We start from the raw sequence: 14653 nt of genomic DNA, 5'->3' as shown, positions 1-14653 counted from the left end.
GGCACTGTGTGGATTCTTAAAATTATTAGCTCATGCAAAATCAGAGGCAGGAGCCTAAATCATGGGTCTCCGTCCACTCCCCCAACAGCACAGAGATGTGCTATAGTTACCCTGAGTCAGGCACCGTTTGGAAGATAAGCATTCAAGACAGTTAAAATGGGATCGATGGTAATATATATAAAGAAAGTGGCACACGGTAGCGACTTAGAAACTGGGAGCTATTTAACTTTACTGTTCCACCCCTACCGAAAGTCCCACCCGCACTCCGGAGGGAGCAGAACATACTAGAAGAGGCACAAGTTCCAAGAAACCTGGGCTTGAATCCCAAGCAATTTACTGAAACCTCTCTGAACCATGTTCTCGCCTTTCAATTGGGATTTATATTTAAATGCCTATCACGTAGGATCAATATTAAATGTAAAAAACCTAGCTGATTGGCACATAGTAAGTGTTCAATAAATCATAGTTACTACTACTACTATTATTATAACTAGGCTTCAGAATATCTTGTGTCAGCTCCTCTTTTTATTGTAAAAACAAAACTGTGCTTCCAGATGACTTATAACCCTGGCTCCCTTTCCCAAAAATATCGTTTTGAAATATGAGAAAAAAAAACCAGATGCAATTCTGATTCTTAAATACTTCTGAATAATTCAGCCCAAACACCTACGAGGTACCTAGAAAATACCTGCTGCTACTTGGATGAGGACAACCACTCTCTGTTCTATGCTCCATTGGAACTGTTGGGTTTTGTGGACATAAATGTATACAGAGGGGACGGGAGCCTGAAGGCTCAAGTGTGTTGAGACTCTGAAACGCCTTGAAGCAAGCACAGGAGGAGCTGAGGGGACTCCAGAGGGATTCTGGATTAGCCTTACTGCCACCATGGATGGCAGTGAAACTGATGGGGCTCCATCTTCTCAAGTCTGACTGGGACAGGGAAGAGAGAATTCTTCAAAACTCACTCTCCTTTCGCTGAGGACCCAGGCTGCTCCCTGTCCTTAAAGATCGGCGGTCCTAGACCAAATCGCTCAGCCAGACCTCATGGCCTTAGAGTAAACCTCAAGTCCACACTCCACAAGCACAGCCATTCCACCAGCTTCACGAAAGAGGCCAAAAAGTAGAAATTGAGTAAGGAGAGTGGGAGGGTTAGGGAGGGAGCCCAGAGTACAGGCTAAGCGGGAGGGAGGGAGGGACGAGTTGTAGCAGTTCTCACTGGGAAATCAGGGGAATTCATGCCTCCCTTCTGTGCCTCAAAGCAGGATGAAGAAAGAAGAAATTTAAACTACCAGAAAGTAGCCTATCAATGATTAACATTTTAATTTTAATCTCAATAAAACCTTTTTTTTGGGGGGGGCAAAATATGTGAAGCGGGTCAAAAGATACAAATTTCCAGTTATAAAATAAGTAAGTCCTGGGGATGTAATATACAGCATGGTGACTGTAGTTAATATCTGTATATCTGAAAGTTGCTAAGATAGTAAATCTTAAAAGTTTTCATTACAAGAAAAAGAAATGTTAACTAGACTTACGGTGATGATCATTTTGCAACACATATAAATACCAAATCATTATGTTGTACACCTGACACTAATAATATTGTGTGTCGTTATATCTCAATTTAAAAAAAATAAAATAAAACCTTTTTATTCTTCTCTTCTATCTAAAGCCCTTCCTGTCCCTCTCTTCCACCCCTGTGCTCCTGTGTTTGTTTCCTAGAGCTACCATAACAAATTACCACAAACTTAGGGGCTTCAAACAACAAAAACTTATTCTCTCACAGTGCTGGAGGTTAGAAGTCCAAAATCAAGGCATGGGCAGCACCATGCTCCCTCTGAAGGCTTCAGGGGAGGATCCTTCCTGGCCTCTGCCTAGCTTCTGCTATCTCCCAGCAGTCTGATGCTCCCTGGCTTGTAACTGCATTGCTCCAACCTTTGCCTCAGCCTTCATGCAGCCTTCTCTGCATCTACCATGTCCTCTCTTCTCCTCATAAGGATACAAGTCATTGGATTTAGGGCCCACACTAATCCAATATGACCTCATCTTAATTTAACTAACTACCCCCAGAAAGACGCTATTTCCAAACAAGGTTACATTCTGAGGTTCCAGGTGGACATGAATTTGGGGGGGATACTATTCAACCCAGTACAGCTGCCAAATGAAAATAAACCACCACCACCAAAATATGGGGCAAAGTGGAGGGAGATGACAAATTACAGCTTCACAGAACTACAGAACTTAAGATGATAAAAATGTCAAAGTTATCATCTCCAGTGGATCCATAACTACTAAATCTGAATTGGGAATAATGTAGCTTTTGCCTTTCTCTCACCCACAGGAAAATGAAATCTTGGAAAATATCAAAAGTCTCAATCAAAAGAGCACTAAAACACAGAACCATCCACTGACCCAGACACTTGACATACTGTGAAGTTCGGTATCAGGTATAGATGAACATTCACATATATTATCAAGAGTGGAGCAGCAAAAAGATGTAAGCCAGGGGAAGACATTTTTCAGTTTAAAACGCTTTCATTTAACTATTTGGGGATGGGAATTGGACCATGGGTCTTAGAAGACCAAAGTTTCCTTTTAAAAAAGTTACCTTGGGTTTTTAAACACTCCCTCCTCCAAATTACCCTTTTCTAACAATGACATAAGCCTACACGGAAGCACTTTAGAGTTCTTTTTTTTGTTGTTTTTAACCAAGGTATTATTTTAGCTATGTGGGGAAAAAAACCTTGAGATCAGTTTAAAGACTTGGGTACTCCCTCTGCTGGCTCTAAATTTAAAGAAAATTCTCAGTGGTTTCAGGAGCCACGTTATTAATTTCACTAGACATCCAAAACACAAGGAAAAATATGATGTGGATTCTCCCACACATATACACACAAAGTCTTCGAAGAAGTAAATAAGAAATTACAAAACACATACTGAAAACTGCCAAAGGCATCTGTTGGGTTTATTATGGGTTCACTCCAGAGAAAAGCTAATGCATTCGCTTATCTGCGTGTGGCAGGGGCCACTTCCTACCTTGGCTTTGCCCCACAAGTGTGCCACAGCTTTCCTTGCTCTAAGCTCACCTCTCCACTGCAGGCCAGCAGTGCATCTGGACACCCAGGCATGGTGAGCCCCCAGAAGATAACTTGGCTTCTTCACCACAGACACATTATAGAAGTAGCAAATTAGTGCAGGTACCACAGGCCACCAGAGAACTTAGTCTACTTCACTTTGTAATGTTATCCCATAGTAGGGACTAACACACTCCAGAGAGAAAGCCTCAAGATTAAAACCACAAAAAAAGGTCCAAGTGAAAATGCACACTCTTGGGTGAAAAAAAAAAAAGCCCAGCTTGAAACATACTCTAATTATACATTTGTGTTTCACCAGGAAGGAGTGATACATCACAATAGTCTACAGATGCTTGCTATTATACTTCTTTTTCCAACTGGGGAAACTGCAATACTGAGAAATGAAAGTTGTTCAGTCAAGAATAAAATGGTTAGATGCTGAGCCTGTCTGGGCAGTGATGCGATCAGAATTGGGATCTTCTATGATAATCACTATCTGAACCACCTATTCAGAAAACTACTTCAGAAGAGCTGCAGACTAGCCCTGGAAAGGTCCAGCTCAGACGGCTCGCTATCTCTTCTTCCTTCATATGTGACTTCTATTTTCCAATCCATAAATAAAAAACTTCAAGTACATCTAGGATTTATGCCCCAAATGCAGAACATTATAGACAACTTAGTTTGACACCACAGCTGTGCTCCGGTCGTGGGTAAGTCTGCACGTTTTAGGCTGAACAATGCCATGGTGACTCTTTCTAGACAGTCATATTGATGCTGCATAAAGTGGGGTCCACACACAGAGGGAAGACTTGATGTCAACCTTCTCTTAAGGAAAAGTCATCCGAAGATCAGGTTTCCCTCAGTTTCTGTGATGGATAGTGACGGGCACTGATGAAGTTTTCAAGGACCTCTACACTAGAACTGCAGAAATAAGACACTACAAGACATGCCTTAGATAGCAGAGCATCATTTCATAATTACACTATATCATATCGACACCAACACTAGGAGGTCTGGGCCACCTTCATAGCTACAAGTATCCAAAAGATTCTACACATGACGTCACCCCACTCCTGAGTCACGTCATCCCCTTTCAGTGTTACTGTCCCAGAACAAGGCTAGGCTCATGGGCTGAGGACGTAATGATCCCAAGAGCAGATCCCAGCATCAGAAATGCTTTTGTCTGTTAGACACCTTCCTTGCTTTCAAGGCTTTTACACTGTAGTTGAGAACATACAGGAGTCACAGAAAAATGGCAAAAGGAACAGACAGGAGTCAGAGGGTGGGCAGGGTCGGGTGGGGTTGAGAGAGTAGGTTTTTCCAGCAAGGCGAGCGGAGAGTGCTGATGCAGAATGCAAAAAGAGAAACACAGCTACTGTCCTGCCAGCCAGCCTAAAGGATGGGGGAGGGGAAGCAGAGGAGAGAAAATGAAGTAAGAGTTTGCAGAAATGGAGATGACTCGAACAGCTGTGAAACCACAATGGTTAGTAACAGATATTACCGAACACTAGTGCCCTGGGTTCAGTTCACACAGACACTCTTAACTCCACCCCTGCTAGCTGTGGGTCCCTGAGGTAGTCCCTCACGTGCTCCTGGCCTGTTTCCTCACTTGCAAAATGAAGTAGTTAGATGATTTTTAAGACTTCGTTGAGTTCTGAACTTGAGGCAAGAAGCAATACAGATGATTCGACTGCATCAAGGCTCCACATCCACTCCGAGAGGCCGGTCCTATACCACAGCCCCAGGAGACAGAATTGGGGACCCCAGATTAGTCCAGGGCCACAGGCATGCTCTGATCCAGGTGGGCCTGGGAAGGTCCCAGCTTCTCCCAAACAGACCCAAACTGCAGGAGCCATGTGACAGCGGTCTTGCATCTCCAAAGCAAGCGGAAGATGATCTGCAGAGAGCTAAAAGCCAGCTCCAAGCCAGAGCTCAACTTCGACTTTTCCGTTTGCTGGTAACTTCTCTGCAGAGAGCCGAAGCACTAAGGAAAGTAGAAGTACAGAGGGGGAAAAAGGCAAAGAGAAGGGACAAGTCTACAGAGCACAGATTTGCATGTTTATTTTCTGTCTTCCCCCAAGAGAACACAAACTCCTATGAACTGGAACCTTATCTGCCTTGTGCTACGACGACATCCGTGGGCCGGGCAGAACGCCCTGCACACTGTATGCCGTTGATACATACTTGCTGAATGAATCCAATGGCATGAAATGCAAACGGGTAAAAAGGTTTTCTCTTTCCAATCTTTTACTCACTTACTGTACGCCAGCTGTGTCATCCACTGATACTAACCCACCTACATATGTGTCATCCCCAGCTCCTTCTATAGCAGCAAAAAGCCAAAGTGGTCTTCAGGGCTTCTCCATTTGTGATACAGGAAACGGTAAGGAGAAAAATGAGGAGTCAAAAATAGGAGCAAGTCTGTTCCTCACAGACAAGATGAATGAGCATGAAAACAAAACAAATTCCATATTCTCTCCAGCCCAGGGAATCTGGAATCTGATCAGCAATGGGTAATTTGGGTACCTCCCCAGAAGGCACTGGCCTAGAAAGTCTTATCTTTGCATTTTTATAAAGATCTTTGGATGAACTGTATCTGCTAAACTTTATGCAAACCAAGTAAATGATTTTTTAGTGGGACAAGGCTTCTTCATTAATTTTCCAAATAAAAATACCTTGCAGGTTTTAAGTAAGCATCACGAGTATTAAAAAGTTTAACTACAAGATGTTCTTCTATGGTGTCATTCTCTTAAAATAGAACCCTCCTAAAAACTCCTAAAAATAAGTCTGCATAGTTTCATTTCATTTTCGAAGAAGGAGATAAACATATCGAAACAAACAGCTTCTTTTTAAAAGAGTCTCTCTGCTACACGGGGCTCACCGATCAAAGTCTAAAAGGGCCAATTTCTTCACCTCACAGGTCGATGACACAGCTTTGAAAAAGAAGAAAAACAGTCCCCCTGGTGTACTGCTGCTGTAGAAAGAGGAAGTATGTTAGTTGAGAATCACTGACGAAGACAGTACTGCCAAAGGAAATTACAAAACAGCATTTTAGCAACAGGGGCCAAGCTGAAGACAGATTCCTCATACATGGCATGACCGTAACTGGCCCTTTACTCCAAAAGGTGACTGAGGTCAAAACTAGAGGCCAAAATGGAATTATTATGAGTTTGTCATTTTGAAATTGTTAAAAATATTTTTAAACATCAAAGTTGCAGTTAAAATAACATTTTTTAAACACAGTACGTTGAAAAGGAACTGGGTGCGTTCATCTAAAAAGCTAGAACAGTGAGGATGTGAGCAAGCTTTATGTGGCGGGTCAGCCCTCATCTTTCAACCTTGGGAAGAACTGGTGAGAGGACACATTCTCACATGAGGGAAGACTCGGTCTCTTGAAGAACCATCCTCTGCAGCAGCAGCAGAAGTCCTCACACAGTATCTTACATTTATGAAATTGTAGGAACCACCACAGAAACTCATGGCTGCCTAACGTGACTGTGCCCTGACCCATGGGAACCACAGATGTGTGGACGTGTGTAGGAGAATCAGTAATAAATGGGCCTTACCAGGTAAACCCTGGAGTCCTAGAGGTCTGCCTGAGACAGGTGGAAACAGACAACTCACCAGCTCAGTTACAGGTGCCATGCAAGTAAGCTGAATCTGAATTAAGGGAAATGTAACCTTTTCCCCTCTTAACCACATCTGATTATTCATTTCTACTTTCATGCCTGAGGTAAGGGAACCTGCAAGATAGCCATCACCTTTCTCCCTAGCACAGTTTGCATCCGACAAACTTCAGTTAACCAAGAGCTTCCTCCTTTTGCTAAAATGCTCTCTTTTTTGCCTCCTTCGTCACTTCATAGTTCCTAAGTACCCATCCTGATAGGCACCAGACAGCTTTAAAAACTGTGCACTCACTCAGCCTCCATCAATAATCATCCATCTTCTGATGCTGAAACAATAACCAAGATATTTTAGATTGAGAGGCAAATATGCTTTTCAGGAAAACAACTTCTACTTACATAAGACTACTCAGTATTTAATAAATAACCTTTAAAAAGGATCAATTTAAAGAGAAAAACAGTGTGAAAAAGACCTCTAGAACCACGGCTACTAACTACCTCTGTATTAACTACCTGTGTGACCTTAGAAAAGTCATTAACTTGAAGAATCAGGTTCTTCACCTATAAAATAAGGGGGTTAAAGAACTGCAAACCTCATCCTGGCTGTACATTAAAATCACCTGAGAAACTTCAAAATAAAACTAAAACAACCCCACCAACCAATGCCCACACATCAGCCCAGTTGAATCAGGTTCTCTGGGCACTGGTATTTTTTAAAAGCTCCCAGGTAATTCTAACATGCAATCAGGATTTTGAGCCACTGGTCTCAATTCTGATCTCTAAGGCCTCTTTTCTAATTCAGTCTACGATCTTAGAGAGATAATTCTGGTTACAATATCTCATAATACAATAGTCCAAAAAGCTACAAAAGAAGTAAGGTCTAGACCGTGCCTATTATGCCTATGTGCACACATGACTAGGAGAGGTTAACCTGAATTCTAGACATTTTTAGAAGTTAAAAACCTGCATGCATAACTCAGAATGAAAGTAGTGTGGTTTAAATGCACATGCATGCTTCCAAAATGACTAATCATGATAGAAATCAACTCCTGAAACTCGGATGCATGGAAATGGGTCACAATTAGCCCCTGACCTCTCCCTTGTCCCTCTTCTTCCACCCCCCACTAAACCACAAGCACAAAAAAGCTTGGCTATTAGTCATAATCGGAATGTGAAACCAGCAGCCCCAGTTTCAAAGGGCATTCTCCATCATCAAAGATTTGGAAGTTCCTGCATGGCTGCATCTTTTGATAAAGGTCATCTTACAAAAATTCTTCAACTAAATTATATCCCTAGAGTCTTCAAGGATTAGTTTTTGTGTGATACTCAGAAACAGAATTGGTGTAAAATTTTCAAGTAAAAATACTCATAGAATATGTGCCCTGTATTAAACATATTAGGGCTGGGAAGTTTCAATTCACAATATTTAACAGGATTTTAGTTAAAGAAAGATGCGACAACAGAGAAGGAAAAAAGAAACCATGAGACCAAAAATAGTTAGGACATAAAACCACAAAGTTTATGACTAGGTCCAAAATCTCTATTGCAAATCCTGCAAGCTACATGAAAAAATAATTAATCCAGTCTCAACTCATGGCTACTTTTGGTAATACCACTTTCTCACATAAATCTTAAATTCAGATACTATAAAAAATTCAAATACTATAAACTGGTATTATCTTTAACTATAAATACGATGCAAAAAAACAGTATTTGTGGAGTTTAAATTACTTTCATAATCTTAAAAATAATAAAAAAGTAAAAACCCTTCCTATGTCAACTTTTTAACTAACTTAAAGCTAACTGTTAACAGATTTTCTTCCAAATTCAAAATATGCAGGACTAAATTTCAAGTGTGAGAAATTTGGAAAATATCCCACCCCCCCCCAAAATCCGTCTTCTTAGATCCCATAAATTCACCCCTTCCTAACAATGAACCTTGAGATTAACCCTTACTATCCACTTGGAAACTCAATTTTATTTTATTTTTTTGCGGTACGCGGGCCTCTCAGTGTTGTGGCCTCTCCCGTTGCAGAGCACAGGCTCCGGATGCGCAGGCTCAGCGGCCATGGCTCACGGGCCCAGCCGCTCCGCGGCACGTGGGATCCTCCCGGACCGGGGCACGAACCCGTGTCCCCTGCATCGGCAGGCGAACGCTCAACCACTGTGCCACCAAGAAAGCCCTGGAAACTCAATTTTTAAAGGTATCACATTAGCACTGTTTTGAAACGGAACTCTCATCTGTTTCATAAATATCTCTCATATCACACAACTCATACTCTTTTGCAAAGCAATAAAACTAAATCAAATGTAAGATTCATAATATCAGCATTTGTTCAAGGATGAGCCAGATCTGTGGAATAATATCAAAGCACACGTTTTGCTTTTAAAGTATCTAAACAAGCCCTTCCCAATACTAAAAAAAATTTTTGAAGGCACTTTGCAAGATTTTTTAAAGGCAAATTAAAAGTCAATAATACTAAATTCTTTAGCTTTTTCATACACTGACTCTTCTACAGTGTTTCAGTTCTCCGCCTAAGGTCAAATTATTCTTATTTTACACACCCACTGGAATCCAGGAAGTACAGGGCTCCCCAAAGACAACGAAGGAAAGGACAGAAGGAGAAAGCAACTACCTCTTTATTTAAAAGGAAAAAAAAAAAAAAGGCTAACTTGTTAATAGAAGCAACTGACAAATGATATGCATCTCCAGCTGCACAAGGCACAGGGCTCTCTTTTGCCTGGTACACATTCATATCTTAGGAGATGGGACCAGGAGGATGAGGTGCAAGAGCAAAGCAGCTGGGTATCAGCAGCCCAGCAGGGGGACAGGAGTTAATCTCTCTGGATGCCCAACTGCAGGAAGTCATTACATCATAGGCCTTTCCACACCTCTCTCCCTACCACGTGTCCAGTGCCCCAAGAGGCAGAAAAGGAGCAGTAGAGAGCCTCTCTTCGGGTTCACTTATAATAACAGGTAGAAGCCATTACAGTCCAGCCCTGCCAGCAAACCTCCCTCCCAAAGGCTTAGGTGAAGAGCCAGGCCCTGGTCCTCCACACTTGGACCCCCTGCCTCAGACAGGGCCAGAGTCCAGGCCTCAGCGGGGAAGCAGCAGGTGCGGCTAGTCCCTGTCGAGGTGGCAGGGCTGGCCCGTTCCAGGTCCCAAATCATCTCAGAGGCTACTCCGAGGTGGGTTTGCTGTTGAGACATCTCTGAGGAATAAAGGTGTCAACACAGGCAAGGAAAGAGAACTGGCCAAGAAAAGGTTTACAACCACTGCTTTTTGTCATGGGATCGATGTGCCTGTGGGAATTAATTAACACCCACAAGCCCGAAACTTGGACACAGGGTTCTCATCCAGCTAGTCACAACACACCATGCTCCTGAGACCTACTGGAAACCACACATCCAACCTCACCTCCGGGCACCGACTCCCAAACACGTCCCCTCACTCCACCCGCAGCGGCCTCGCGTGCACCCACTACCGGGAAATCGACTCCAAAGTTGGCCGAGGACCTACCTCCTCTGCGATGACCCAGGAACCCGGCAAATGCACTCCTGTCCGTCTGTCCTTCCCTCGCCAGCGTCCCTCGCGCCCTCTCCTAACCTGGCCATGCCCGAGGCTTCCCCAGGAGCCTCCTCTCCCCGTCCCGCCGCCTGCGCGGCCATCCCCGGGTTCCCCTCCTCCGGGGTCACAAAGAACCCCCAAAGCCTCACAGCGGATGCTCTCCCTGCCAACCCCTCTCCCCGGCGCCCGCAGGCGCGCTCCGACGAATCGAAGGCACATCTCGCAATGCGCAGGAGGCCCGGCGGGTCTGGCCGCCGGCCCCAGGTGAGTACGCACCTTCCAGCCGGCAGAGCTGTTGCTGTCGCCCTTATCCTTGAAGTAGGGCACGCAGCGCACCATCCACTCGTAGATCTGGGACAGAGTGAGACGTTTGTCCGGGGAGCTCTCGATGGCGCGAGTGATCAGGTCGGCGTATGACAGGTTCCCCCAGGCGTTCCGCCGCGACGAGCATTTCCTCGGCTGCCCGGAGCCCCCAGCCGCCCCCGGCTGCGGCGGTGGCAGTGTCTGCTGAGGCTGCAGCGGCGTCTGCGTCCCCCCGCTCAGCGCGCCCGCCGCGGGGGCTGGCCCGGACCCGGGGTCCTGCCCTCCCGGAGCTAGCAGCCGAGCCGAGTCCTCCAGGAGCAGCCCAGAGCCCAGGGGGCCGCCCGCGCCGCCGCCGATCGCCATGGCCGAGCCGGCCCTACCGCCGCCGTCCTCGTCGTCTTCATCGTCCTCCTCCTCGGGGATCATGGAGTCAGCGGCCGCCTCCCCCGAGGGCTTGGCCGGGCTCCCCTGGAGCTCCGGCCTCTGCAGGGGCCACGTACAGGAGCGCGGCCGGCTTTGGGGCTCGAACTCCGGGTCCAGCTCCACTTCGAGCGGAGAGAGCGGGGCCGGGGAGGCCGGCGCCTCTGCCATCTTCGCCGCCCGCCCGCCCGCGGCTCGGGCTCTCGCGCTCTCCTCTCGCGCCGGGGCGGGGTGCGGCGGGGGAGGGACGGGGGCGCCGCGAAGGCTCGGGCTCCCGGGCGCCGCCGTCGCCGCTACTGCCGCCGCCTGGGGAAGCACGAGAGAAGAGAGAAGGAGAGTTGGTTATCCCGGGCTGGAGACCAGTCCTCGCCCGCCGCCGCCGCGGCCACCGCTTCCCGATCGCACCGCGCCCGCCTCCCAGGAGCAGGCAGACCTGGAGACGTGCGTCCCGCGGACCTGGCGCAGCAGACGCGGGCCCCCTACCAGGCCGCTGGGGAGACTGGAGCGAATGCACGGGCTCTCACGGGGCACTCCCCACTCCCCCCGCCGCCGCCGCGGAAGCTGCAGGTCTCTCCTGGGCTAGGTGGCGGGGCGGGGAAGAAGGGGGAGGGGCGGGGAAGAAGGGGGAGGGGCGCGGGCCGCGCCTTTAAAGCGGGCAGCAGCCCGAGCTGGCGCAGCCCAGCCGTGTTCGGAGCCCGAGTCTGGGCGGGCGTGCGTTTGTTTATGTTTCGCTCCGGCCCGCTCAAGTGCTTCCCGCGGCGACGCCGCCAAAGTCTGTGGCGTCTTCGGCTCTTCTCCCAGTTCCTGGCCCTGCCGCCTCCGCGCCCCCCTGCCACCCCCCCCCTCCTAACGGAGGGCCCAAGCCCGGGGAAGGCGCGGGCAGCTCCCTTCTCCCCTCTTCGCCCGCGGGCTGAGAGGGTGAACGTGGGTCCGAGAGCAAACGGGCCCTTGTCACTTCCAGAAAAAAAGGAAAGAGGGAAGAAGGGAGGCAAGCAGCTCGACGGGTATTAGCAAGGGGTCGAGCCGAGCAGCAACGGCCACTTTGGGGGTTTGTGTGGTTTATTTTCCCGCGGGCGTCGTGTACTCCACCCCCTTCCCAGTAAGAGCGAGAGGAGGGGGCAAGTCGGAACGTCAATCTTCCAACAGGTCGGGAAGCACCAAGTCTCCCGGGCCGCCAGAAAACCCGGACCAGCACGTTCATCACCTCCTGGCTCCCGCTGCTGCCATCTTGACAGTTTCCCCCCTTCACTCAAGTCCTTTAAAAACACTAGCGGGAGAGAAGAGCGGCGCGCACACCGAGTCACGGGGAGGGAAAAGGGAAGCGCCTGGCCCAGCTCAGAAGCAGATCCGGAGTCACCGGGAAGGCGGCCGACCCGCTGCACAGCTCCGGCGCCTACCTGGGTTCCTTCTCTTCAGGGACGAGGGGGGAGGACTCACAATCCCGCGCGGGGCCGGGGCAGGGCGAGGAGGGGGCGCGCAACCTCGGCCAAGAAGAGGCGCTCCAGCCGCCGCCGCAGCCCGCCTGAAGAACCGCCTGTCAGCCTGCGCGCTGCTGCCTTCCACATTCCTCCTCCTCCCTTCCACGAGCAGGGCGGCCGCGGCAGCAGCACAAAGTTATAGACACACGCAGGGTGCCTCAACCTAAGCTGACGGCGGGCGGGCGGGCGGGCGGGTCCCCGCCCAGGGGGAGGGCTGGGCGGCGGGCCCGGGTGTGCTGGTGTGCGTGTGTGTGCGTGTGTGTGCGCGCGCGCGCGCGCGCGCGACCCGGCCCCGCGGAGCCGCGGGCTTGGGTGTGAGGCCGCGCGCCGGGGGCCGGGACTCCGCAGGCTCCAGCAGCGGTACCCGCCGGGCTCCTCCTCTCTCCCGCGAGCCTCAACGACAACAAAGCGCGGCGCTGGCCCAGGAGAAGAGGGAGGGGGGGCCCGCAGAGCCCCAAACCATCCACCAGCGCAGTCGCGTGGCCTCCCTGACTCGGAGCAGGGCGCCTGGCACCGGGGGGGTCCCCAGCTAGCGCGTCCCTCCGCCAGGCTCTGCGCCCGCCCTGGTGTCCGGTTCCCCATTAGAACCCGACACCAGGTAACACCCGAGATAAGATGCTGACCGCAGATGGCAAGGGTTACCTCAGCGTGAAAATACTGGCAAGCGAAGATGTTCGTGCCCTCAGGACTTCGATAAACCGATGCCCTCAGATTTGATCAGGCACCAAGAGGTTTGCACTAACCTAGGACGCTTGACCGCAATCGTGTTTCACTTTTCGTGAATTTCACGGCAAACGAGGGGAGAAGTGTAACTCGGGAGAAAAGCAGATTATTCAACATTCCTAAATGCAAGAACAAATTTTGAACAACTGTGAATGGGAAATAATGAGTCTAATTTTTAAATGACGGCAAAACACCTAAGTGTGCATTTTTTACTTTTTAAAAGAAAGATGCTCCTTTAGATTTAGAAAAATATCTTCACAAGTCCTTATCCTACGATCAGTACCCAAAGTCGTTCATTTGTGCACTAAGAATGCAATACATGCGACACGCACACCAAAATTCTATCCGCTTTGGTTTATAAATATCTTTCCCCGCCCCCACTCCCCAAATCCTTCCAAGTCACTAGAAATATCTTGGAGTCCAAAGCGGACTCCGCAACAACCCCGTACACAAAAAGGTCCAACCCAGAGTACCCAGGAATCCGCCCACCCGGCCGACTCCAGGCTCCGGGCTTTGCGCAGGACCCGTCACTCAAGTGACGCGCGGCCCCGCCCCTGCACCAAGCTAGTTCGACGCGTACAAACAGATGATGTCATTGTATCCACAAGCGCGTGACCCGGGATCTCTGCGCCGCGTCGCCATTCGCTGCGCCGCTTACTCGTCAAGCCGCGCCGCTTACTCGTCAAGCCACGCCGCGCGCTGACTGGCCGCGGCCACCCGTCACCAGGCCCCAGACGCCCCTCTCCGCCCCCCTTCTCCGCCCCCCAACAAATAATAAACAATCGAGTAAAATTCGAAGGAAGGAAGGAGGAGAGGGTAGAGAGAGGGCGAACCAGGAGCCAATCCTCCGCGCGCTGATGGGAGGGGGAGTTAAAAGGCGAGGGACGTGAGAAGACCGGGGAGGGGAGGGAAGGAGCGGACCTGAGACGATGTGTCCAGCCGCGATGAGGTGGCATCAGGGGAGGAAAGTTGGAGAGCATTCTGCGGGGCACGCCTGGTAATACGGGGGGCGCTAGGGCCCGGCAGCGGCCGATCTCGGGGCTCCTGGGCGGTGAGCGGCCCTCCGAAGGGGCGGAGACTGGGCCGCGCTAGCGCAGCTCGGGCGGAGCCGGCAGACACGTGCGGGAGGAGGGCGGACGCGCGCGCGGGCGCGCTTCACAGTCTCGCCCTGGGCGCGCGGCACCAGCAGCAGCGCGCGCTTGTTTACCAGCGCACGTGGGTGTTATTTTTAAACGGAATGTTGTGCTGGCAGCTCAGCGGAGTGGCGGGCGCGTGGGGCCGCCCGCGCCAGCTGGGGGACGCGGCGGGGCCCGCGCCACGGCCTCTACGAGCGAAGCTCAGGGGCCAACAAGGCTGTCCCCACTGCGGGCATTTATGCAGCCGGCCGCTCCGGCTGGGAGCCTGATTGCGAGTTTCGCGCGCTGTCCAAACCCCTACCGAGACAAGTGTTCTCGCCGCGGAACGCT

The 14653-nt window shown here is 49.8% G+C and overlaps 1 protein-coding gene across 4 annotated transcripts in view; it reads right to left on the bottom strand.

The window, feature by feature from the left end:
• The window catches only part of FOXO3 (forkhead box O3), a 121635-nt gene extending 107350 nt beyond the window's left edge, over positions 1 to 14285 (bottom strand). For 2 of the 4 annotated variants that reach the window (XM_081251006.1, XM_081251003.1), the window contains exons 1-2: positions 12384 to 12617; positions 10540 to 11292 (exon numbers count right to left, since the gene is read on the bottom strand). In XM_081251006.1, coding sequence (XP_081107132.1) covers positions 10540 to 11157 — 618 coding nt within the window. In that variant the 5' untranslated portion in view covers positions 11158 to 11292; positions 12384 to 12617. Of the gene's footprint in view, positions 1 to 10539; positions 11293 to 11419; positions 11574 to 12383; positions 12618 to 14108 lie in introns of those variants that run through there. The other 2 variants (XM_081251005.1, XM_081251004.1) reach the window with 2 other exon arrangements.
• Positions 14286 to 14653: the final 368 nt, after the last annotated feature.

The sequence above is a fragment of the Mesoplodon bidens genome (genome assembly GCF_964165515.1).
Source record: "Mesoplodon bidens genome assembly, chromosome: 12".
In the NCBI taxonomy this organism is placed as follows: domain Eukaryota; kingdom Metazoa; phylum Chordata; class Mammalia; order Artiodactyla; family Ziphiidae; genus Mesoplodon; species Mesoplodon bidens.
Note: the sequence above shows the minus strand (reverse complement) of the source record. Positions and strands in the feature narration are given on the sequence as shown.